At 56.9% G+C, this 24,041-nt stretch overlaps 1 protein-coding gene across 4 annotated transcripts; it reads right to left on the bottom strand.

The window, feature by feature from the left end:
- On the bottom strand, window positions 1-23,014 carry DLG4 (discs large MAGUK scaffold protein 4). 4 transcript variants are annotated; one of them, XM_059047944.2, is made up of 20 exons: window positions 22,494-23,014; window positions 14,898-14,963; window positions 11,261-11,314; window positions 11,064-11,114; window positions 10,737-10,861; window positions 10,469-10,638; window positions 10,228-10,364; window positions 9,935-10,079; window positions 6,314-6,609; window positions 6,100-6,202; window positions 5,854-5,968; window positions 4,333-4,509; window positions 4,013-4,049; window positions 3,892-3,919; window positions 3,712-3,759; window positions 3,223-3,324; window positions 2,738-2,910; window positions 1,737-1,846; window positions 1,107-1,198; window positions 1-932 (listed from the first exon to the last, which is right to left on the bottom strand). In XM_059047944.2, the coding sequence occupies exons 1-20, from the start codon at window positions 22,521-22,523 to the stop codon at window positions 826-828; spliced, it is 2,166 nt and encodes a 721-aa protein (XP_058903927.1). In that variant the 5' UTR covers window positions 22,524-23,014; the 3' UTR covers window positions 1-825. The 4 variants fall into 4 exon arrangements, with proteins under 4 accessions (XP_058903927.1, XP_058903924.1, XP_058903925.1 ...); XM_059047941.2 differs by having other exon boundaries at window positions 11,064-11,123; window positions 14,799-14,963; window positions 22,494-22,618; XM_059047942.2 differs by having other exon boundaries at window positions 14,799-14,963; window positions 22,494-22,618.
- Between the last annotated feature and the right edge of the window lie 1,027 nt (window positions 23,015-24,041).

Here is a 24,041-nt window from a genome sequence, read left to right as displayed (position 1 = left end):
TTTCAAGTATCTGTCTCTTCCTTTCACTCTCTCAAAAGAAAAAATAAATAAATTGCAGAAGGCGGCAGCATTTCCAGTCTTCCCCTGGCTCCCGGACACCCTACCCCCAACCCTGCCCCCCCCCCACATTCCCACTCCCTAGACCCGTCCCTCCCCATTCCCCCAAAAAAAATATCCCAGAAAAAAAAAAAAAAAAAAAAAAAGCCACAGTTAGACCTTCCACTCATGCAAACCGGCAAAGAAAAAAGGTAGGGGGCATGTAGAAAGCAGGGGGCTCACAGTGGAGTCCCCCTACTTATCCCCCCAAAAACCACCTTTGAGAAGAAAAAAAATGGAAAAAAAATAAATGAGAAATCAAGGGACAGGGGGAGTTGCGATGCGGGCAGGGATGACCCCTGACCCTGCCTCGGGAGAGCGCGGAGGCCTGTAGCCCTGCATCCCTGCAGCGGGGTGCTCCTTGAGGGGGGCCATGACTTCCGCAGTGTGTGTGGGAGAAGATGGGGGAAGGCAGGTGGCCCCTGGTGGGTCTGTGTGTGCGTTGGGGGCGGGCAGGGGCGAGGGGTCCTAAGGAGCTAGGGCTCGGGCTCAGGAGCCCAGGGCTCCCCCCCAGACCCCAGGTTCCTGGGGTTCAGGAGTCCAGTTCTGGGGTGCGGGGATACATGCAGAGGAGTGTCCCCCCTCCAATGGGCTGGATCCAGTTATAAAGGAAATAAATAAGAAGGGGTGGGAGGGAGGCTGGAGGTGCGAAGGGCGTGGGCAGTTCAGTCCAGGCCAAGGGCCTGGGCGATGGAGGCGGGGCGAGTCCAGGCCAAGCCAGGGCAGGAATCAGAGTCTCTCTCGGGCTGGGACCCAGATGTAGGGGCCTGAGAGGTCCTCGATGACGCGCTTCACCTTGTGGTAGATCTCCTCAAAGCTGTCTCCCTCCACGATGGCTGGGGGTAGGGGGGAGCAGGGAGTCAGGCCCAGAGGGGCACCTTTTTCTAATTCTCCTATCCACGTGCCATGGGGCCGCACCCACCCAAAGGGGACGCCTCTCTCGCTAAAGCACCCACCCAGCGGGGGCCCCTCTTTGAATCTGAGCCAAAGGTGCCTTGTGTGCATCTCACCTGAGAAGCACTCTGTGAATTCCTGCTCCAGCTTGGTGGCTCTGTCGAAGGCTTTGCGGGCTTGCTCCTCTGTGATCCGCTTATTAATCTCTCTGTGGAGAGTGAGAGACACACAGACCTGAGGATGGGTCCTGCCCCACCTTTTATCTCCTCCATCCAGGGCTGTGAAGTCGCAACCAGTATTTTCTTATCTGGAGCACGAAGCAAAAAATACAGTTCCCAATATCCTCTGGGGCCACAGACGGGCCCCCTCCCCATGACCCACCCCAGCTGGGTGTGGCCACTCCAGAGACCTCTCCAGAGCCTCACCCTTCCGGCCGGCCGGCAGCCCCAGTGAAGGGATTCAGACCCTAACTCCCCACAGCCCCGAGGCCCTGGCTCAGCCTAGCAGGCGTGTACCGCAGGGGTTGCTGGGAGTTGTAGTCCTGCCTAGCCCGGGGCAGGAGAAAAGGAAAGAGGCCTGGGAGGCCCTGTATCCTCTGGGTTCCAGCTCTAGGTGCAGATTTCCCTCAAGGGCTGCCGGAGCTGCTGTCTAGGGTTCTGAGGGGACAGTTCAATACAGAGGCCTTCTGAGGCCCAGAGCCACAGGTGTGGGCGAGCAGAGGGGAAGCCCCCTGGGACCATACTCACAGCACATTCTCCAGGGAGCGGGGGCGGATGAAGATGGCGATAGGGTGCAGGTGGGCCGCCTGCAGCCGCCGCACGGCATTGGCCGAGACATCGAGGATGCAGTGCTTCCCCTGGGGGCGGGCAGGGTGGGCGGAGGCGGACCAGCAGGTGGCGGGAAAGGACAGACACAGGCACCAGGACAGGACACAGTGCATGGAAAGGCGGGGAACGGGGGATTGGCCGAAAGGGAAGTGACATGGATGTCGAGAGACACGTGGACAGAGAGAGTTGAGGCAGGAAGGGTATGGACAGACAGGACGAAAGACAGAGAGAAAAAGGCGAGGGGCAGAGGGAGGGCAAGGGAGGGGTCAGCACAGGAGGGAGGGAGTGGGGGGAAGGAAGGAGGTGTGAGGAACCAAATGATGGGGCAGAGCGGGTGGGGGGGGAGGGGGGGAGTCACGAGAAGCAAAGAAAAAGGAGAAAGGAAGTAGGATAGAGGGAGGAGGGAGGGGAGGACGGACAGAGGACAGACAGATGGAAGGAACAAGGAGAGACAGATGGGAGGGAGGAGAGGCAGATGGAGAAAGGAGCCATGGAGGGAGAGGGCAGGGTGGGGGCAGCAGGGAGAAGGTGGGGGCAGAGGAGTGGGAGGGGAGAGGGGAGAGGGCCAAAGGGGAGCCGGCAGAAGGGAGGGACCGAGTGGGGGTTGGCCGAGGCACCAAGGGCAAGGCCACGGGAAGAGAGGTGAAATGGGGCAAGGAGGAGGGCAGGGGAGGAGAGGGGACAGATGGCGGAGCAGAGTTTGGGGTCAGGGACCAAGGGAGGGAGGGAGGCAGGGGGAGCAGGGCCCCAGAGAGCAAGCGGTCAGACAGAGTTGCCCAAGCAGAGCAGGAGGTGGAGGAGCGGAGGGGAGACGCAGCAGGGAAGAGACAGAGAGAGAGCGCGCGTTAGAGAGAGCTGAAGGAAGGCTCCGGGGGGGGGGGGGGGGGGAGGCGGGGGGAGAGCGGTGCCGCGGCTCCCACCTGCTCGGCCACCTCGCGCACGGACTGGACGCTGGTTCCATACAGGTGGCTGTTGTACTGGCCGGCCTCAATGAACTTGTGCGCCTGGATGTCCTTCTCCATTTTCTCCCGGGACGACACGAAGTGGTAATCCCGGCCGTCTATCTCGTACTCCCGCTTGGGCCGTGTCGTATCTGCCAGGAAGTCACCCCACCACCCAAAGATCTAACCGCCATCCCTCTAGCTTAAACCCTGCCTACAGCGACCCCCCCGCCAGAGCGCCCCCCCAGTCCTTCAGGGAAGGGGGCAGCTGGGGAGACTTCCTCAGCAACCCGGGGTCCTCCGAGTCCCGGGCCTGGAAAGGTCACCGAGGAGCATGAGGGTGGCTGAGAAGCACCCTTCTCTGAGAACCTCTGTGTCCGGCTGCACCCCAACGCCTGGAAGCGGCTCTGCCTGTGTGACCGCTTGGCCCCCCCCACCCCCCATTCCAAGGCCCCGGCACTCACGGGGAACACAGGATCCAAACTTGTCGGGGAACTCGGAGAGGAGATCATCGTTGGCACGGTCCTTGGTGGGCCCGAGGATGATGATGGGGCGAGCGTAGTGCACTGGGGAGAGAGTGCGGGTCAGCGGGGGCGGCGCGGGCCAGCGGGGGGCGGCGCGGGCGGCGGGGGCCGGCGGGGGGCGGCGCGGGCCGGCGGGGGCGGCGCGGGCCGGCGGGGGGCGGCGCGGGCGGCGCGGGCCGGCGGGGGGCGGCGCGGGGCGGCGGGGGGCGGCGCGGGGCGGCGGGGGCGGCGCGGGCGGCGGGGGGCGGCGCGGGCGGCGGGGGGCGGCGCGGGCCGGCGGGGGTCGGCGCGGGCGGCGGGGGGCGGCGGGGGGCGGCGCGGGGCGGCGCGGGGCGGCGCGGGGCGGCGCGGGCGGCGCGGGCGGCGGGGGCGGCGCGGGCGGCGCGGGCGGCGCGGGCGGCTGGGCCGCGTCGCGCAGCCAGGCCTCACCTTCCATCTGTGTCACCGTCTCGTAGCTCAGAACCGAGTCTTCTCGACCTAGTGGGGGGCAGGGCGTCGGCAAGGGGGCTCTGAGGCGGGGGCCCTGGGGCCCTGTGCTGCCGTCCCGAGGACTCGAGCGAGGCTCAGGGCCCCTCTCACCTCAGGTCTTCCCAAACTGACCCTACGTACCCTGTGATCCAGAGCTGGAGCCCCAATCCTAGGAAGAAAGAGCAGGCCACGCGATCGGTCAGGAGTCCAGCCCCACGAGCCCCCCGCTCTTCCACCCAAGCTCACGGCCTCCTCTACCTACCTTGGCCTTTAACCTTGACCACTCCCGTCGCTCAACCCTGTGGGATACAGGGAGGGATGGTGGGGGGGCGTGTAGGGAAACGCCCATGAGGAGCCCGAGGGCCTCACCCCGGGCCAGCTGAGAACCCCATCTCTCAGCAGCCCCTGGGCCCCGCGCTCCTAAGTGAGGCGTTTGCCAGAAGTGCTCACGTGAGTCATGGTGCCCGGGAAGGCCCAGCAGACACATTCCCAAGAAGTCGGTGGGCAGACCCACGTCCTCCCTACTGGCTGCCCAGCCTGGGGACCTTGCGAGCGTCAGTTCCCCGGGGCAGGAAGGCTCACCGCCGTTTGCTGGGGATAAAGCCGATGTCGTCAGTCTCGCTGTCAGAGTGGACCCGCCGCGCCTGCCACCACTCCTCATCGCTGGCGTCGATGACGTGCAGTACATCCCCAAAGCGGAAGCTCAGGGCCTGGCTCAGGAAGCCACAGTCCTTGGTCTTGTCGTAGTCAAACAGGGCCCTGGAGGGCAGGCGGCCTTTGGTCAGAGGCTGGTGAGGACTCCGTCCCCCAAGACCCAACCTGGAGGTTCTGCCCCGGGGTCTACAGACAAGCACGGCCGCTGCTGGCTCTCCCACAGGTGCCGTGGATTCTGAGAAACCCAAGAACTGTGTGGGGACCAAAAGCTCTACCAAAACTCATAATCACCATAACTATGAACTGTCATTCAGTCCACACTGTGTCAGGGATCAGACAAGCTATGGATTCAGTGCAATTTCTAGAGTAAGATCTAGAACGGCACCCTCCCAAGAAAGCAGTTGCAGTCTGCACACACGTCACAGTCACAGGGGTAACGTGGACTCGAACTCGTAAGGGGAAGAAAAAAAGATCACTCTCTGCAAACTCTGGTTACCCTCATCGGTAAGAAACTCCCGTAAGTCACAACCCCTGAGGGCAGGACAAGGGAAGGAATGACCACAGAGATAGCAGAGAGCACTGGGGCTAGAAAGATGGGAAGGGACCCCAGCATTGCCCGGCATCACCTGGGAGTTAGAGCTGACCAGCCCTGGGAGCCAGCCGAACCCTGCAGGGAGGAAAGGGCCAAACGAGGCTCCGGTTTGAGCCGGGCATCTGGGCGGATGGAGGTGCCATTCAGGGAGAGAGAACACTGACCGATGGGACAGAGAGCACGCGTGCACGGGAGAAAGAAAGAGGTGAGCTCACAGTATGGGACATGTTGAGTGTGAACGCCTGTGGCACATCCCTATGGACGTGTCCAGAAAGCAGATGGCCAGAACTGCAGGTCTAGACCTCGAGGAAGAGGTCAGGCCAGAGCTGACAGCTCTGAGAGGCATCCGCAGAGCGAGTGGCAGGTGAGGCCGTGGGAGTGGACGGGGGCCCCCAAAGGGAGAGAAGGGAAGAAGCATCAGACACAGCGCCTATGCCTGCGGAGAACGCGAAAGAGGAGCCAATGGGAGAAGGAGCCCCAAGAAGGTAGCGAAACGCCGCCGGAGAGATGGGGACAGACTGGAGAGAGCGGTGGCCCACCTCCCCTAGACTGCGTTATCCCACGGGGCTGGGCAGGCTGTGGCAATATATTCCAAAAGCCGAGAGGCCCCCTGCTCTGCTAGGCATCAACCTTTGAGTTACCAGATTGGGGGACAGCTGGGGGTCCCAGGGGAGGTGCCAGGGTGACCGGGGCTAGTGGCAGTAGGGCTCATAGGGAGTACTTCACAACGCTAACCTGTGCGGGAACGCCAGCCGGCAGGGGTGGGGGGAGGGGGGGCCGGCAGGGTTGAGGGGGAAAGCTGGCTGGGGGACGAGGGGCACAGGAGGACTTGGAGCCCAGCCCGGGACGCGTCCGACCTGATGTAGAAACCCCTTTTGGGATTGCTTCGCAGGGAGGCCGTCCCTGAGCCCAGGCTGCTGTTCATGAGCTGTTCCCGAAGGTCGTGGATCTTGGCCTCGAACCGGCTGTACTCTGAGGACGGACAAGAAGGTTCCTGAGCTCGGGCCCCATACTACCGCCACCCTCCCTCGCCCCCTGCTGAAGCCAGGGGCCGAGGAGACAGAGAGCCGAGCCCACGAGAGGGCGCGCTTCAGGCCCGATACCTTCCGGTTTATACTGAGCGATGATCGTGACTGTCTGACCCGCGTTCTTCAGGGCAATGGCAGCCTGCTCATGGCTGGCGTTGCGGAGGTCAACACCATTGACCTAGAGAGAGCAGGAGAGGCTGAGTCACCGGAGATGCGGGCCAGACTCCAGCCTACGGGGCTCTGCCCTCAGGGGAGGGCGTGGGCCGGGCAGGGGCTGGCCTTCCCTCACCGAGAGGATCTGGTCCCCCTTCCGCAGCTCCCCACTGAGGTCCGCAGGGCCCCCGGCCAGGATGAAGGAGATGAAGATGCCTTCGCCGTCCTCGCCACCCACGATGTTGAAGCCCAGGCCCGTGGATCCCCGGTGGATCACGATCCGCCTCGGTTCTCGGGGGATGTCTTCCTCCCCGAGCAGGTCCTTGGCCACGGGGGAGTAGCGCCGAGGGGAGGTGGGGGTCATGGCTGTGGGGTATTCAGTGCCCAGGTAGCTGCTATGACTGATCTCGTTGTCCAGGTGCTGGGAATAGGCTGGGGGAAGACGTGGGCGAAAGGATGAGATGGAAATGCATGGAAGACGACAGCGCCCGCCACCCCACCTCCTCCCTAGGGCATCAGCAGAGCCAGACTCAGGGGAAGGGGAAGTTACTGTGCCAGAGAAACAAGGCTGGGGTGGTAAAGGGGGCGTCAGGTCACAGCAATGTCAGGGGCAGGAATTCACAGGTGACGCAGGGGTTGGTGCTCCTAGGGGACAGTGGATCTGAAGGGTACGTGACCTCGGTATGGCAGAGATCACGGAGCCAAGGAGAATATTAATACCAGGCTTTTGGGTTTTTCGTTTGGTTTTAGCATCTCTCAAATCCCTTCATCTATGAAATTCCTCCCCCCCCCTTTTTTCCCCCCTCTTGGCCATTCCTTTGTTGAAAAAACTACGGCACTTGTCTAGCAGAATTTCCCACATTCTACTAGGGAAATTCTAATAGGTAAATCACTGCTTGCATCCCTGTCCCTGGGGTGTTAACCTGCGCCTCTGCCCTGTATATCCTGTACACTGGTCATCAGAAAAGAGACTCAAGTTCAGTTTTTGGCAAGAATATTTCATAAGTGGTGCTGCGTGCTTTCTGCATCATGACAGGATGCAATAATGTCCGGTTGCCTTTTCTTAGGTAAGACAGATTTGTAGGTTCAGGTATTGTCAGCCTGATCCATCCATTATAAAGCTCCCCATCAGGCTTTCACCTAAGAGTTTTAGCAGCCACTGATGATAGCTGCCTGGTCCTCAGAGTTCACTGGGGACAGCAAAATAGCGCTGATATTCTACTTTTTTTTTTTTTTTTTTTTTTTGAGGGAGGAACATTTATTAGTGAGAATTCGTCTGTAAAAAATAACGTTCCTGGGGCTTCCCTGGTGGCACAGTGGTTAAGAATCTGCCTGCCAATCCAGGGGGCACAGGTTCGAGCCCTGGTCCAGGAAGATCCCACATGCCATGGAGCAACTAAGCCTGTGCGCCACAACTACTGAGCTTGAGCTCTAGAGCCCGCGAGCCACAACTACGGAGCCCGCATGCCACAACTACTGAAGCCCGTGTGCCAAGAACCTGTGCTCCGCAACAAAGGGAAGCCACCACAATGAGAAGCCTGTGCTCCGCCACAAAGAGAAGCCACCACAATGAGAAGCCCGCACACGCAAAGAGTAGCCCCTGCTCGTTGCAACGATAGAAAGCCCACGCGCAGCAACGAAGACCCAATGCAGCCAAAAAATAAATAAATAAAAAGATTAAAAAAAAAAAAGAACGTTCCCATATCAACCATTCGGTTACTCTAAGGTGCAGTTTGTACAGGAAGGGAGAATAAATGCTTGACTCTTTCCTTTTATTTGCCAGTTTTCAGAATGGATGAGTTCCCTAGCATCCTCTAAAGGTACCCAATTGTTTTGAAGTATCATTATAATCCTGTAGATTTTAATCTATCTAATGAGTTTTGGTTGAATGGCCAGTTTCAACTTGACTTCTGTGTCTTTGACACAACCCTTTCATATCTTCCTTGCTTTCTAGTATGAAGGATGTTACAAGCTCATCTTGCACATTTCTTGCTCAAGACTTGGAATTCGCCCTTTCTCCAAGGAGCCAAGGTTCCTTTTGGTAGGTTATGGTGTTTAGAAACAAGACCATGTGATTTTAAAATGGTCTTACTGTATGATTTCAGATTTGGATCGAGCAGTCACATCGTGTTATTCTTCTCCAAAAATTTCTTAGCTATTCTCCCAAATGTATTTTTCCAGTTGGGGGTAGGGGGGGACATTAAAATTCTGATGAGGACTGCATAAAATGTAGAGATTAACTTGGAGAAGATTGAGATCTTTAGCATATTATGTTTTTTGCATCAGGAAGCACGATGTGACTCTCCAATTCTTCAGTCTTCTTTTATGTCCTTCAGTAAAGTTTCATCATTTTCTTCATGTAAATCTTACACACTTCTTGCCAAGCTTATTTTTCTTAAGAATTTTATAGAGCTTTTCTCCTATGGCAGAAGGGATCTTTTTACCCGTTACATTTTATGGCCACTTTCTTAACCCTACATATTATTTCTAAGTTCTTCGGTTAATTCACTTAGATTTTAATCTAGGTGGACAAAAGTATAATTTACAAATAAGGATAAGTTTGTTTCTCCCCTTTCAAATGTAACATCTGTTTATTTTTTCTCTTGCTACACTGCCTGAAAGCTCTAAAGCAGTGATTCTCTCAAGCAGGGGGATTTCGCCTCCCAGGGAACATTTGGCAGAGTCTCAAGACATTCTTGGTTGTTCTCACTGGTGGGGAGGGGCACCATTTCATCTGATAGACAGAGGTCAGGGCTGCTGTTCAACATCCTACAGGGCACAGAACAACCGCCTACAACCAAGAATGTCAACAGTCCCAACACTGAGAAACTCCGCTCTAAAGCAATGTGGGATAACAGCAGCAGGAAGAAGCATCCTTGCCTAGTTCCTAACTTAATGTACACACTGCTAGGATTTTATCATTGTAATGTGTTCACTGTTAGTTTTCGATAACTATTCTTCAATCACATTAAGGAAAATTCTTCTGTTCCTAGTATACTAAGTTTCCCTCCAAAAATAGGATGATGAATTTCATCAAATGCCTTTTCCACATCTATTTGAAATGAACTTACCCTTTTTCTCCCTTAACTTTTTAATACAATAAATCATACTAAGAGGTTTCATAATATGGAACCACCTTTAATTCCCTGAAACAAACCCTACCTTGTGACAACGTTATTCCCTTAATATACTGCTGTGTTTGTTGTGCAACTAAGTTATTAGATACTTTTACATCTCTGTTCAGAAGCAAAATTGTCCTATACTTTCCTTCTTCTTCTTCTTCTTTTTTTTTTTTTTTTGGCCATGGCTTGCAGGATCTTAGCTCTGCGACCAGGGATTGAAGCCAGGCCACGGCAGTGAAAGCCCAGAATCCTAACCATTAGGTCACCAGGGAACTCCCTACTTTCCTTCTTTTATATAATCTTTGTGACCATTTTCAAATGCCCTCATAAAATGAAACGTGAGACATTTAATCTTTTCTTATATTCAAAAAGAGCATAAGAATTATCTATTCCATGAGGATTTGATAAAATTCGCCATAAAACCATCTGGGCCTTGTGCCTTCTGGGGGAGGAACTATTGACAATCTTTTCTAGTTCTTTGATGGTGACCGATTTTCCATCTATTCTCCAACCACAGGAAGTGACAGAGGCTGTGGCCAGTTCAGGGGAAATATCTGAAGAGAAATGGTCACCAGGGATGTCATGGGGTGACTGAGATGGGGCATGGGCAGCTCTGGGGTTTGGAGGGCTCTCACAGGTTGTGATGTCTGGGGGAGCATAGCTGTCACTCAGGTAGGCATTGCTGGGCTTGGCCACCTTTAGGTAGACAACATCATACGTGTTCTTCAGGGCTGCCACGGCATCCTCATGCATGACGTCCTCCAGGCCCACACTGTTGACCTAGGGTCAAGGGAAGCAGAGCTCAGACAGAACCAGAAACATCCTCAAGACGGATGCACTGAGGGTGAGCCGATAAGGAAGCCCGGGCCTGCTCAGGACCAGTCGGCAAGACCTAAGTGTGGGCGAGAAAAGTGATGGGGTTCCTCACCGCCAGGATCTTGTCTCCAATCTGCAACCTCCCATCCTTGTGGGCAGCACCCCCTTCGATAATCTTGGTTACATAGATGCTATTATCTCCGGGGATGTGCTGGTTCCCTACACCTCCAGCAATGCTGAAGCCAAGACCTAGATGGAGGGGAAGGCAGAGGTAGGTGCCCCGGTGCCTGGGGAGCAGCAGGCCTTGGGGCAGCGGACAGTGGGATGGGGGTGGAGACATAACGGGTTACTACCTTTAGGCCCCTTGATGAGCTTGATCTCCATGAGCTTCTCAGCCGGGGGCTTCCGGCGCATGACGTAGAGGCGGACGATGGAGCCTGCCTCTTTGAGGGCCTCCACCGCGGCTGAGTGGGTCACCTCCCGCACGTCCACTTCATTTACAAACAAGATGCTGTCGTTGACCCTGAGGGCAGCAAAGTGGGCCTGAGCCAGGAGCTTCCTGCTGCCCTGGCCCTCCCTTTCAAGGGAACCAGCATCCTAACCTCTGTCTCTTCTCCCCACCTGAGACGGCCATCCTGGGCAGCAGCCCCACCAGGAATGATCTTGGTGATGAAGATGGATGGGTCGTCACCGATGTGTGGGTTATCGGTGCCACCTGCGATGCTGAAGCCCAGACCTGAGTTACCCTGGGCAGAGGAGGGGAAGAGGGTCAGCTCCCCTCACCGCCCACTCTAGACAGGGCAAGAGGGTAGGGGAGTGGGTCGGGGAGTTGTGACCAGGGCAGGAAGGGACAGGGTTAAGGGGCTGGCCACAGAGAAAGCCCGGGCACAGAGAGAAGCACAGACACGGAGCGAGGGGGGAGGACCTCGGACGGAGGGGCCTGCTCACCCTTTCCAGTGTGATCTCCTCGTATTCCATCTCCCCCTCCGTCCCGTTCACCTGCAACTCCAGCACGGGCCAGAAACACAAGAGCAGTGAGACAGACCTCCTACCCGAGAACCTGGCCCCGCCCTGGCTGCGAGGACCCAGGCCCTCCCCGTCTCCCTCATCTCTTCTGTAATGGCCACAAAATCTAAACAACTCACATATCCCGGGGCTTCTAGGGTATCTGTGTTGACAATCACAGGGGGAGAATTGGCCTGTGAGGGGAAAAAGGAGACGAAAAGTTGCCTGAACCTTGGCTCAAGAGGGAGCCGGTAACCAAGAGTCCCACCGGCCTGGTTACCTCCTCAGCCTCTTAACCCAGCCCGCTCTGCTACCCCTGACTCCCTGAAGGACCCAGCCTCAGTCCATGTTACATGCACACACACATACACGTGCTGGACCCAATTCTGCCCAGCCCAGGCCCCTTGCATGTGGAAGGAGGTGTCTGAGAAGGAGGAAGGAAGAGACAGCCGGATAGGGGAGCAGTAGACGATAAAGGGTTGCGGGGAGGGGCGGGGGGCGCCGTGACGCCGGGGGTGGGGGGGGAGCGTCTCACCGGATGTAACACCACAGAGTGTTACATGCCTTATGTGCTACACAAAGACACCACAGGGCTTATGTCCACTGGGTCCTGCTCCCCCTTCCTGCCCCCATCCCTGTCCCTATCCGCCCACATACACCCAGATACCAACATAACCCTCCCTCAGATTTGCCCCTCATTTTCACACACATTTGCCCTAAACCCTGAGCCCCGGGAATCCGGGGTTCCCCCAGATGCAGGCCTCACCCTCCTTCTCGCCCACCCACCATTCAATCTACTCCTTCCTCTAGGGACCCTGTTGCCTAGCAACGGTATCTAAGCCCAGCCAAGGCCTGGGGAGACCCACCTCCTGGAGGCCCCGTCGCCAGGACAACAGGAGGGGGAGATGGGGCGTGGCCTAAGGGCAACCAGATTCCCAAAGGCAGAAGGGATCCTCTAGCCCCGCCTTTCCTGACCTGGGCCCCGCCCCCCGCCCCCCCACCGCCCCGTTAGCCCGGCAGAAATAAGTACACGCTGAGGAGGACTGAGGGCGCAGCGCACCCTGAATAACCTCCCTTCCTCCCTCCCGTACGCCCCTCACCCTATGCAGTGCAAAGAACATCAGGAAAGGGGAGTGGTGAAAGACATCCGGGTCCTATCCTCTCATCTACTCTCTGCCCGCCCACCACTTCATCCGGGAAAGGGTTAAAGTGGGGTGTGCCCAGGTCCCTGACGTCAGTCGCCTCGACCGACGCAGCAGGGTCTCTAGACTCCAGGGCGGAGCCCGCTTTAGGCCGGTCCTAGGGGCTTCCCCAATTGCCTGGGCAACCGAAGCCACGTTTCCATGGCAATGGGGGAAGGCGGCCAAAAGCCTCCTTCCGGGGTCCCCAACCTATCTCCTCCTTAAACAAGTATTTATTTGGAGCCTACCAAGCGCGAGGCACTCATCACGGATTCCCCAGACTCCTCGCTCTCTCCTTCCAAAGGGGTCCCTCCTCTCTCCTACTGCTATTTGTCCATACTACACATTTTCAAGCTCTATAGTTGATTTCATATCCATAAATCTATTAACACCATCCTCCGACCCTTCAAATCTCAGCAGATGCTAACTGTCCAACCAATAGCCACTGACTGCTGAACTCTCATCCGCACGTCCATCCTCTATCCCACAGCCTATCCTCAATCGCCATCCCCATCCTTATCCTAGAATTTCCTTTCCCAGGCCCCATCTTGTATCCGCAACTACCTTCATCTGTGTCCCTTCCCTCTCTCTACCCCACCCGATATCCTCCATCTACATCTCTGCCCCACCCTTCAATTCCCATCTTCCATTCTCCACCCACTTCCCTGTCCACTTCCCTGTCCGCATCCTCCCATCTGGGCCCATCCCTTATCAGTCTCCTGCTCTTATCCTCCACCTTAATTTCTAATTCCCCAGAGAGATCAGCACCACTCTCGCTTAGTTCATCCTCAAACCCTCAAGAGTCTATGACCAAATCACAATCCTTCATTCTCAACCCACTCCCCCTCTCCTCTGAAAATTGAGGCTTCTCCTGTCCCCCAGCTCAGGCCTTGTCGTGGGACCTCCCTCCCACACTCATGGCCTCCAGCACTCTCTCCTTGCACTTCCTTCTGCTTCCTGGGCTCAGATTCCAAATCTCCCTAGTTCTGTACTAACTACCACCTTCTCTCCTCTTCTCCTTCCCCAGGGACTTAATGGCCCCATCTTGGGGGAAAAAAACCATCTCTAGTCTTCTTCACTCCTTGCAGCCCCCAGAGTTTCACAGGAATCCTCTGCACCATCTCCTCATCTCCAGAGCCTTCCTTTCCTTCCTCTCAATCAGCTCGACCTGCTGCCCTGATTTCACAGTCTCGTCCTTGTCTGTCTCCTGGCCCAGGACCTCTTACCCTTCTGTTGTCTCTCCACTTTGCTACCTGCCTGAGAACAGTCTTTTTCTCCCTCTCCAATTCCTCTCCTACCACATCCTTCTCACCCCAGGACCTACTGCTGCCCCTTCTCTGCCTCTTCATCTCTAGGCTCAGAAACCTCCTCACAATCTCCTTGGTGAAGTGTCAAACAACCCCCCCTTCCCAGGGCATCCCACAAGATCCTAGAATCTCACCCCTGACCCCACAGTGTTCCCCTGAATCTCCCTGCTAGCCTGGTACACTCCTTCCTCCCCAGCCTGTGCCCCCAGAAGAGGAGATGGAGGGGGAAGAAGTTGGGAAGTGGCCTGGAGAATGGAAGGTCTCAGAAACAAGGCCTACTCAAGACTGGAGAAGGGAAAACATACTATGAGCACGGAGGAGAAGGGGAAACAGGTGGTGGCGAATAATAACGGGGGAACACGGGGCGGTGGCGGGGGAGAAAGAAATCTGGGTGGAGGTGAGAGCCCAAGAGGAGGAGAGAGGGGAGGCATAGGAGGAAAGGAGAGAAGTGATGAGTAGGGAAGCGGGTAGCTGGGAGAGGGGGAGCCAGCTGCCGAGGCAGAGGACTGATCAGGCCGCAGAGGGCCTGAGCTGGGGATCAGGGAGAGGGAGAAAGAGAGTGAGTGGGAGGAAGAGAGAGACAGCATCTAGAACCAGCCCGCCAGCCAACAGGGAGGGAAAGGCAGCGAGGGGGTGGTGCACAGGAGGGGAGCAAAGGCCGGGGCAGGGGATGGAGGCAGAAAGGCCTGGGCGACTAGTCTCAGGAGGCCAGACAGATGGAAAGGGCTGGAGAGCCAGGCCCAGAGGCCGGAAGTGGGGGGGAGGAGGCAGCGAAGGGACAAGAGCAAATGAGGGCAGCGCTCTCTGGCCGCAGAAAATGGAAATGGAGGTGGAGGGTGTGAAGGAATGAAGAGGGCTGGGGCGCAGAGAGCATGGTGGGGGATGCACACATCTCAACACACGTGCGCGCAGACACGCAGACACACACACACACACACACACACACTCACTCCTGGCTGTAAGCCCTACACCCACTCCCAATTGCCTGGCCTCTGTTTCTCCTCTTTGGTAATCAGGTGTTTCCAACGCCCCAAATGCCCCCTCCCTCCCCCGGCCCCAGGAGCCCAAGCCCAGCTCCCCAGCCCCGGCCTCCCCCCACCTACGGCTCACGCCCTACCGGGCCTTGGGGGATGTTGTAGCTCCGAGGCTCCGAGGGCCGCACTGGGGAGGGGGCCGCCTGAGTCTCCTACCTTGAGGGGGGAGAAGTGGGCGTGGCCCACGACCCCTTGGACGGCCTCGAGGTGGGACAAGTTCCTCTCCGCCACGTGCACCAGCTCGGGGGCGTTTACCTGGTTGGGGAGGTGGGCCGGGCTGTGCTCCAGAGGGGGCGTGTCTTCATCTTGGTAGCGGTATTTCTGGGGATGGGGACGGAGGCGTCACAAGGGCCGGCCCAGCGCCTCGGGCTACAGGCAGCCCGCCCCGGCGCGCCTCCTCTTCCCGCCGCCCCCCCCCCCGCCCGCCAGTGCAGTGCGGAAGGCCCTGGGGCCTGGCCAGCTCCTCCCCCCTCCCTGTCCTCCAGCCCATTGGCTCCCCTCTCTCCACCTCCCCACGTCCCCCTCTCCCGCCAGGGCCTCGGCACCTCTCGTCTCTTCCCAAAGCCCTGCCCCATCCCCCAACTCTTTCAACCCCCAGCCTAGGACCCCCGCCTTCTACCCAGCACACTCCCTCCTCTGGCGTCCGTTTCCTCACCCCTCTCCCAGAGCTCCAGCCCCTCTGACACGCGCACCCCCGTTCTGTACATCCATCCCCAGCGTCCTTGCTTTCCTCATCAGCTTCCCCCCATTTCCTCTTTACCTCAATCCCACTGCCTCCTTCCAGTTGCTTCTCCCACTCTGTACCCCACCCCACCCTCCCTGCCTCAGTCTCCCCACTGCAGCCTCTACCCCTGGAGTGAGTGGCTCTCCAGCACCTTGCAGGCCCCCGGGCACGGACCGCAGTCAAGCCCTTCAACTAGCCGGTACTTGGCATCAGCCCCCCTGGCAAGACAAAGCTAAACCCGTCCAGCTGGCCTCGCTGGTTCCCAGGTCATCGGCAAAGGGGCCCCAGGAGTCTGCCCCGCCTCTGCAAACGCCCACAGCCCAAGCAGTTAATCGGATATACTAGAAGGAGAAGGGGGAGAAAGGGGGAGGAACAGAGACAGTAGGGCTCAGAAGCAGGGCAGGAATGGGTGTCAGCTTCCAGGTTTGCTGACGGAAGGGGGTAGAGCCTCAGAATGAATTCCTGGTCTCCCTCCGGCCTCTTGGAGTGAGACACCCAACCTGATCCCTGACTCCCTGCCTAACTAACCATGTGCCATGTCAAGGGCCTCCCATGCTACCTGAATAGAGACACCAGTAAATGAGATTAACTGGGGACCAGAGGGAGGAAAAGGGCAGCTGGAGATAGTGAAGGGCAGCGCTCCTGCCTGGGTCCTCCCACATCTGTGGGAGCCTCTGCTCCCGTAGAAGCAAATCCTCCCCAACACCAGGCTCCATGGCGGAGGGGGAGGCTACCATATGCAGGGCTCCCGCAGAGACTGGAGAAGACAGAATACACTCCCTAGTACACGTGGGTGAAAAGAGAAGGCAAGATTTCCCGCTCAAAAAAAGTATCTGAGAAACGGAGAGGACCCCAACATTTGGAGACCAACAGTTACAAGGTCAAACTGGAGGAAACGTATCAAGGTCAATGCCTGACGGCTACAGTATGATTCGGAAAATTCTGAGGATGAGGAACCAAGGCTGAGGGTGTAATCCAACTTTGGCCGTGCTTAAGGATGAAGTAAGAGAATAGGAAGGGGAAGATGGTACATGGAGACTCTCGAACCCAGGACGCAGAGACAGCACTGGGGTCAGGAGCACCTTGATACATTTGAAGAGCCTTACAGAAAGAAAACAGGGGCTCATCAAGGTACACTCTGTTTTCTGGCCTTGGAGAGAGACTTGACTTGGAGACAGTCTTGGAGAGAGAATCCCAAGCTCCCTCCAGGTTTCGATATCATGAACACCAGAAGTGGAGAAGGGAAGATAGGGGAAGTATAAGCTAAATAACGCTCCTCAAAGCTGGGCCCTCCTGGATAACAGAATTCGATGAAATGAAAGAGGTTGTCATTCCACACCCTGAAAAGGTGGTCTTCAGCCTAGATAGTGCGAGATCTGAGGGACAGAGCTCCAGAACTGGAGGGGCCAGGGAGAAAGGGAGGAGGCAGCTGTGCCCCCACTTCACAAGGCCCCCAATTCCCTGCATGATACATGAGGCAGGGCCAAGGGTTGCAGCTTCAAGTTTTGGAGTCAGGGGAAGGGTTTGAGCCCAATGCCCCTCCGTCTTCACCCCACCTTACACAGAAAATTCCTGAATCTCGATGAAGAACTGTCAGGGTGCACATAACCAAAATGGAAGTTTGCAAAGGGACATTTCATTGTTTATTCTAGATAGGAGATGAAAGTAAATTTGTAGCACAGTGAGACTGCAGACACCTCTCCCTGCCCCATCCCCATGGGGGGCGGGGGTGTCTAGGACTGAGGAAAGGGCTCCTGATTGGGAGACACGGTGAGGGAGGTGGGGAACAAGGAAAGGGTACCAAAGTTCCCAGAATGTGGCTGGAGGAGGTTAGGGCCTGTGCTCAGTCCCTGGACATTTTCTAAGTAAATGTAGTAAGGAAAAACCTCTGGAGAGGTGGGGCTGGGAGAGAGTCATTCGGAAACTGCAAACTGGTAGGTGGGGGTCGCAAACTGGTAGGTGGGGGTCGGGGTCAGCACCTCTTATCCCAGATGACAGGACAACTAAAGCAGGACAGGCAAGAAAGGAGGATCCCTTCTTTTACCCTACAGGGATTCAGGGCTGCCACGGGGTGACAGCTCCAGTGTTATTGGGATCAAGTCTGAACCCCCAATATATTAAGGCATAGGATAAATCAAAAGGCTGGGGGTCGCTGTTGTTCTTTCCCCCTTGGCTCCCTCCTCACCGGAGCCCCAGTTACAAGAATGACCTGGAACCCAGCCTTGTACCCCCAGAATAGAGGGGTGTGAGTGAAAGTGGATGATCATAGGAGGGGCGACCTACTGCGCCTGTCCGCGAGACACTGCAACCCAGAGACCCCGCCAAGCAGAAGGAAGAGCGACAGCACTTGAAGCTTGCACCCTGAGATTTGGGGGGTCCGGGAAGAGGGGAGCGGGGCCGGAGCCCGTACCGCGGCACGTACCACGCAGAGACACAAGGAGGCGAATCTGTTCCGAGCCGACATGGAGAAGGGGAGGGGGACTGAGGGGAAGGGGTGGGTGGGAGAGCAAGGGTCCCTGGGTTGGGGGAGGGGGAGGGGCAGAGGGGCGGGGGCTGCGGCGGCCGCGGCAACTGGAGGCTGCAGCCTGGGGTGGGGGGGGGGGAACGGCGCCTGCGCAGTGCGGGAGAGCGTCACGATGGGAGAAGGGGTGAGGGGAGACCCTCTTAGCCATCAACTTCCCTGGTTCCAGCTGTTTCTCTGTGCACTTCACCTTCCACAGTATATTCCTATTCCTTTACAAATAGACTCACTCCTAAAATTTACCAATTTATCGCTCTGGTTCTCTGGGACCCCTTATTCTATCTAATCTCCCACCCCTAAAATCACAAGGCCCTAACTATTACAAAACCTCACTGGACTCTCAGGGTGCAGGGAAGGAAGCAGCACTTCTCCCTCACTTCAGAAGGACCCCCAAGGGATCTAAACTGCCTCCCACAATCCCCTCCCCCCAACCTCCCCAAAGATTGTTAATGTAGACAACATCCCCACAGATGCCAAGACACCTCCTATCCTAACCAGCAGGAAAGCCCCACATGATAGCCAGACAACGCTTTCCAAGAGGAAACCACAGATCTGAAGGACCACAGATCCTGTTGTGCCCTCAAATTAATCTACCCTTTAAATCATCCCTATTAAAATTATATCTGTTCCCCCAATCCACTGACAGAGACCTTGAAATTAGTGCAACTATTACCCTTGCTCTAATGTAAACACCCAAATAAGCAGTCCTCAAATTTGTTTGGGGTCCCCTGTCCAAATCCTTGAACCTAATGAGATACTCACGAGTTTCTAATATACCATTCCCTAATACCACCAAATCCCATTTCAGGGAATACTTAATGTAATTTAAAGCTGACCTTCTAAATTCAATTGAAACCTCTTCAATTTATTACCAAACCTTTAAATTAAGAGATGTTTCCCTATTCCTTTTCTTTCCCCCTTAAATGCATACATTACTCCCTTTTCTGGCTGCCCTCCCCTACATCTCAACATCCCCCCCAACCATGATTCTGAATTTTAACTTTGTTGGAAGATTACTCCCAAATATATCTAACTCCCCCACACCCAAGTCTCAAAAAATTTTTACCAAAATAAGATCTGGCCTGCAACTTGCAGTGACCCACAAATCTCCCATAACACCCCAAAATGACTGCCTCAGATGTCTTGCATTTTGTCCCAAACTGAACCTGAAAGCATCTCTTCCAAATATTCTCCCATTGAACGCCCACCTTTCCAACTCTTAAAGCCCAGTGAGCAGTCTCCTGAAATCTGCTTCCCTGGCTTTTCTAAAATGCCTACACATGGTAGAGAGGACGGACTTCCCTAGAACCTGACCCATGCCCCCTCTCTCCCCGTTGGTTGGAATCTGTTAGATGCGCCCCGGAGATGAACCCCATGGTCCTAGTTTCATATTTGGTTAGAATGCTTGGATCCGGGAGCCAGTGCGGAAAGGGCTGAACTCGAAATTCCTTCTAGAAAAGAAAATGCACAGGCCCTAGTTCTCCACCAGTGGGCGCTGTGGTCCATTAAGACCCTCCCCCATCCCCCATTTCCTTTTTCCCTCCATTTTCCGTTTCCCAGTTGCCTGGCAACGCAGCAATCCAGGACTTTGCTGTCGCCTAGCAACCGTCTCCCTGGAACAGAGAGCTGAGGTAGGAGGTTTTGCTCTGATGAAATCCGAACAGGCCTCCATCTTAGGAAAACTGAGACGTCAGATCGCCCAACCCCCGGATTCTCCTTTCCAAAGACCCCCGCGCCCCGCAGTTTCTTAGACAACAAGCCCCTCAAACCCTGTCTCCTTTCGGCACATGGAACCACGCCACGCCCCTGCCGGGTCAGCCCCGCCCTCATTTCGGGCCGGTTACCCAGCCCTAAGGCCCCGCCCCTTTCGTTGCCCGCCACCCTTGGTAGAGTAAGCCAGACCCCGCCCACCTACCTCCAGGAGACCGCGCCTCCGTCCACTTCCCGCCCATTCGCTCCCCCGGCCTCGCCCACACTGCCCCTCCGCCACGCCCCAGTCGGCCAATGAATGAGGCCGTTGGCCACACTGCCCCGCCCCCGGCATCTTAGCTTTGCCCAATAAGGACCACCCGGAGGGTTTAACCGCTTCGCCTCCGGGACTCTGGCCAAATACCCCTGGTCTTTCCCCACTTTCCCCCCTCCCCCACTTGTTCTGCTCCGCCCCCCGCCCCCCTCGCCCGGCCCTCAAGTCCGCCACGCAACTTCAGTCGTCGCCGGTTACCATGGCAACGGCGGCAGCAGCGCGGGGAGAAGGGGGAGGGACGGGGGTGGAGTGGGAGAAAGAGATGCTCAGAGACAAGAGATACAGGCAGAGAGCTAGGCACAGAGTAAGACTAAGTGATAGCTATAACGGCAGAGTTAGCACAAAGCACAGGACCTGGCACATTGTAGGCATTCAATAAATGATCCTTAAATTACTGCGGCAGAAGTCTAAATATAGGCAATGAAAGATGGAGGACTCAGACTGAGCTGGGAAGCTCAACGACCGCAAAGCATGAGCACCCTCTACCCCACCCAGCATTTTTGGGGGGGACAAGTACCATGTGCCCCCTGCTGGCTCCTTCTAAGCTAACCCTACGCTGCCCTGGATAGAGATGAACCACAACTCCCAACAGCCCCAGGGGCAGCAACTCGCCAACACTGACGGATCTTGCGCCTCAAGGCCTTATGGGACTTCGAGTCCCCGCCATCCCGAGACTGACAAGTTTTCCGGCCAAGGAATGTGGCAAGCCTGGGTCTCCACACCTCTGTAAAACCACAAAATGCATGATCCTCTGCGCAAGACTCCTTCCTTCAGGGATGCTCAACCCTGGGCTCCATCGAAGAAGCAGGATTCTTGAAGGGAGATGAATAAACCCATCCTCCCAGAATAGCTGCCATTGCAGGCAAGCCCCTCACCCTTGCTTGTGTATGTGTGTTCACATGTAGGAAGCAAAGCCCACACATTCCAACTGGCTTTCTGTGTACACCTGCACATAAGGGACCATAGCCAGGGAGCCTAAGGCTAAGAGGCAGGCTAAGGGCAGGAGACAGGAGGAACTGAGAATCAGACAGACATTAAAGGAGAGCAGGCCAGAGAAACTGAGGCACAAAAATCCACTGAAACTACAGGGATGGGAGGAATAAGCAGTATGGGAGAAAGCCCAAAACCCACAAAATGGGGGATAAGCAAGTAACCCTGGAGAGGCGGTGGGGGCTTGGACTTAAAGGTCCCCAGCCCCCAGTCTCCTCCATCCATGCTCACACATGCATGACGCATGTGTAGATGCATGTGTATATACATATGTGAGTTTGTGGCAGGGAACATGTGTGTCCTTAGCTCCCTCCCCTGAGAATCTGCAGTTCCCACTAAATATAACCCCCTCCCCAGCCTGTGACTCACCCAGACCCCGCCTCCCCGGCCCCCACTTCCTGTCCCACCCCCCAACCCCCAGCTGCCTGCCACCCGCCCAAGCCTCCCTCCACACACCAGGCATCCAGCTTTCCAGTCCCAGAGTCTTACAGCCAAGACCTAGGTATTCTGCATCCCACCAGAAGCTTGCTAGTGCTTCCCATCCAAGATCTCCTGCACTTGCCAGGCTCCAACCACAGGAACACCCTTGTACAGATCTTCACTGCTGTCAGCCTGGCTTTTCTCCTACACCTTCTCACCCCAGTAACCTTAAATCCAGGTGTTTTCCCCCACCTTGATCCCAAGCGTCAGGGGGTAACAGGAACATTCCCCTCCATCTGCTCTTTTCCCTCTTTCTCAACCAGGGGTAGATTCAGTGTGGGAGGAAACGGGGATGTTGAGCACCTGCCTGGGCCACCCCCAAATTTTGCACCACGCACCTGGTGTCCCTCCTCAAATCCCCTCTCCCCAAACCTCTCATCCTCCTCCTCAGGAGCTGGCAACCTCAGCTGCTGCAACCTTCTACCTCCCAAGGGAGTACCCCAAATCCTAACCTCACCTGGTCCATTCCCTCAGGTGATCCTATGTCAGGCCCCAGCTCTCTGACAACTCCCAAGTATCCCCATTCCACATGATCGAACCCTAAATTAACAGTTCCCTCAAATTGAGAGCACCCCCAAATGTATCAGCCATGAGACGCTTCTTTTATAGCCTGAAGGCCCACCCCTTCCCTGCCAGCTGACACCCCCAGACCAGTCAGGTACTCACAACCAGTAACCTTCTACCCTCAAGCCAGGAGCCCCGTGAAATTGGGCAAGGCACCTGGAAGCCAGCTTGTCCCCCAAGAGGGAAGAGGTCCCCCCCGCCATGCAGTCCACCTTCTGACATACAGCAAGCAGGACTCCCATGTGAGCCAGGCTTCTCCTTAAATAAGTCTCCCTCAAACATCATTAGTGAACCTCAAAATCCACCAGATCCCCCAAGTCACAGAATACCCCCAATTTTCCATTTCCCTCAAAGGGCTCACTCCAGGGGGCACCTGTGGCCAAGCCCAGCATTTTCTCAGATGTGAACCCCAAAACTAAATTATGACCCCCGCAGATACATCTTCTGATGCTCTCACCCTAGGGCCCCCAGCCGCGGGTTAGGCCTGACTAACCCCTCCCCACGAACTCATACCCTCCCCCCAGTTTATAGGTCCCCCCTCATGCTTACCTTGGTTGTCACTATACAGAGACAGTCCATGTTGGGGGGCCTGGCCGCGGCGGCGGGTAAGGGGCTCTGACTTCATCGGAGTTTCGTTCCTCCCCTCCGTGGGTTCTCACCCCTCCCCCCTCCGCACCCCACTTTTGCAGGGGGGGCCAGGATGGGGGGAGGGGTGAGAGGGGAAAGAGGGGGTTGGAGAAGGGACGGGTAGGGGAGCGTGGGAGGGAGGGGAAGGGGGCCCTAAAAAGGGGTCCCCAATGGAGGGGAGGGGGCTTAGGGAGCACACCCCGATTCTCAGGAGGGGCGGGGGCACCGGGGGCTGGCAGCCCCGGAGTTCGGGGGCTGGGGCATGAGCTGAGGTGGGGGAGGGGAACTGGATTTCGGGAAGCCCCGGGGTAGGGGGGGGTCTTGCCTAACGGCCAGGGGCTAGGGGCCGTGGCGGGGGAGTGGGGTGGGGGGGGTCGGAGGCGGCAGCGGCCGAGGGAGCCGTGGAGCCGAGGAGGGAAGGGGAGAGAGGAGGAGAGAGGAAGCAGGGGGAGGGAGGGAGGGAGGGAGCGAGGAGCGAGAAGGGGGGGGGGGTGCCTTGGCAGAGTTAACTGCTTCCGCGCTGGCAGGAACCCGGATAATGGGAAAGGAGAAGGAAGCAGGAGCCCAGAGGCCCTGAGGCAAACATGGAGTCTCGGCCAGCCACCAGCGATGACAGCAGAGGCAGTGAGGAGGGAGTTCATTTCTCAGACGAGGAGGCCCACACAGATGGGCTGGGAGCGCCCGGGGTTGTTGAGATACTGGAGAAAGGCCATGGTAGGGGGTAGGGAGGGAGGGAGGGGCTGGCAGGAGGGAATCCCTGGGGGCCTAATACTCCCTCAGGATTCACAGGGGGAAGCCTGAAAAGGGACTGTGTCCTAGACTCTCGAGTGCCTGAAACTGCGGCAGGTAAAGAAGAGCGGGAAGCAAGAGGGTGAAGGGGCTACAGGACCGGAAAGAGTGCATTCTCCTTGCCCCTGACTCAGGACGTTGTCCCCAGGGCCCCCAAGTCTCAGATTTATATTAGCAGTACTTTGGTCCCCCTCCAGCCCTGCCTGCTCCCTCGGGAAGTCAGGCCCCCACCCTCACCCCTTTACCTGACTCTCTGAGATGGAAGCCTCATAATAGTCCAGGATGTCTGTCACAGGAACAGAGCTGAGTTAGCTCTCCCCCCACAGCACCCCATCCCCCTGCCTCCCTGGCTAGCCCCTGCCATCACCTCCCCTCCCCCTGCCTGGTAAGGACAGAGGAACTCCTCTGGCCAAGGCTGGTGGGCTGGATGCTGATGCATGACCCCTGCCCTGGGCTCCTGCTTGTACCAAATGATCTGCAGGCTCCGAACCAGCCCCCAACTTCAGTAACTGCCCTCACAGGCACAGGCCAGCCCTTTCCACCACCGCCCCCCAGAAAACTGGGGCGACTCACCCAGCAAGGCCTGGAAGAGGTCACTGTGCAGCACCGTGAGGAGAGGGGGTGCCCATCGCAATAGTGGGGGGGCCAGGAGCCAGAGGGCTGACCTGGGAGCTGGTGAAA

Source organism: Kogia breviceps, chromosome 19, assembly GCF_026419965.1.
Source record: "Kogia breviceps isolate mKogBre1 chromosome 19, mKogBre1 haplotype 1, whole genome shotgun sequence".
In the NCBI taxonomy this organism is placed as follows: Eukaryota; Metazoa; Chordata; class Mammalia; order Artiodactyla; family Physeteridae; genus Kogia; species Kogia breviceps.
The sequence above is the reverse complement of the archived record's forward strand: the minus strand, read 5'-3'. Positions and strand labels throughout refer to the sequence as shown.

Bases quoted from the DNA above. Each gene is read 5' to 3' on its own strand.
- DLG4 (XM_059047941.2), bottom strand. From the start codon at position 22,523: ATGGACTGTCTCTGTATAGTGACAACCAAG. The intron at 11,124-11,260 runs GTGAGTTGTTTA...TGGCCCGTGCTG, and splicing joins CCCTAGAAGCCCCGGGATAT to GAGTTGCAGGTGAACGGGAC. The intron at 2,911-3,222 runs GTGAGTGCCGGG...ACTTCCTGGCAG, and splicing joins GTTTGGATCCTGTGTTCCCC to ATACGACACGGCCCAAGCGG.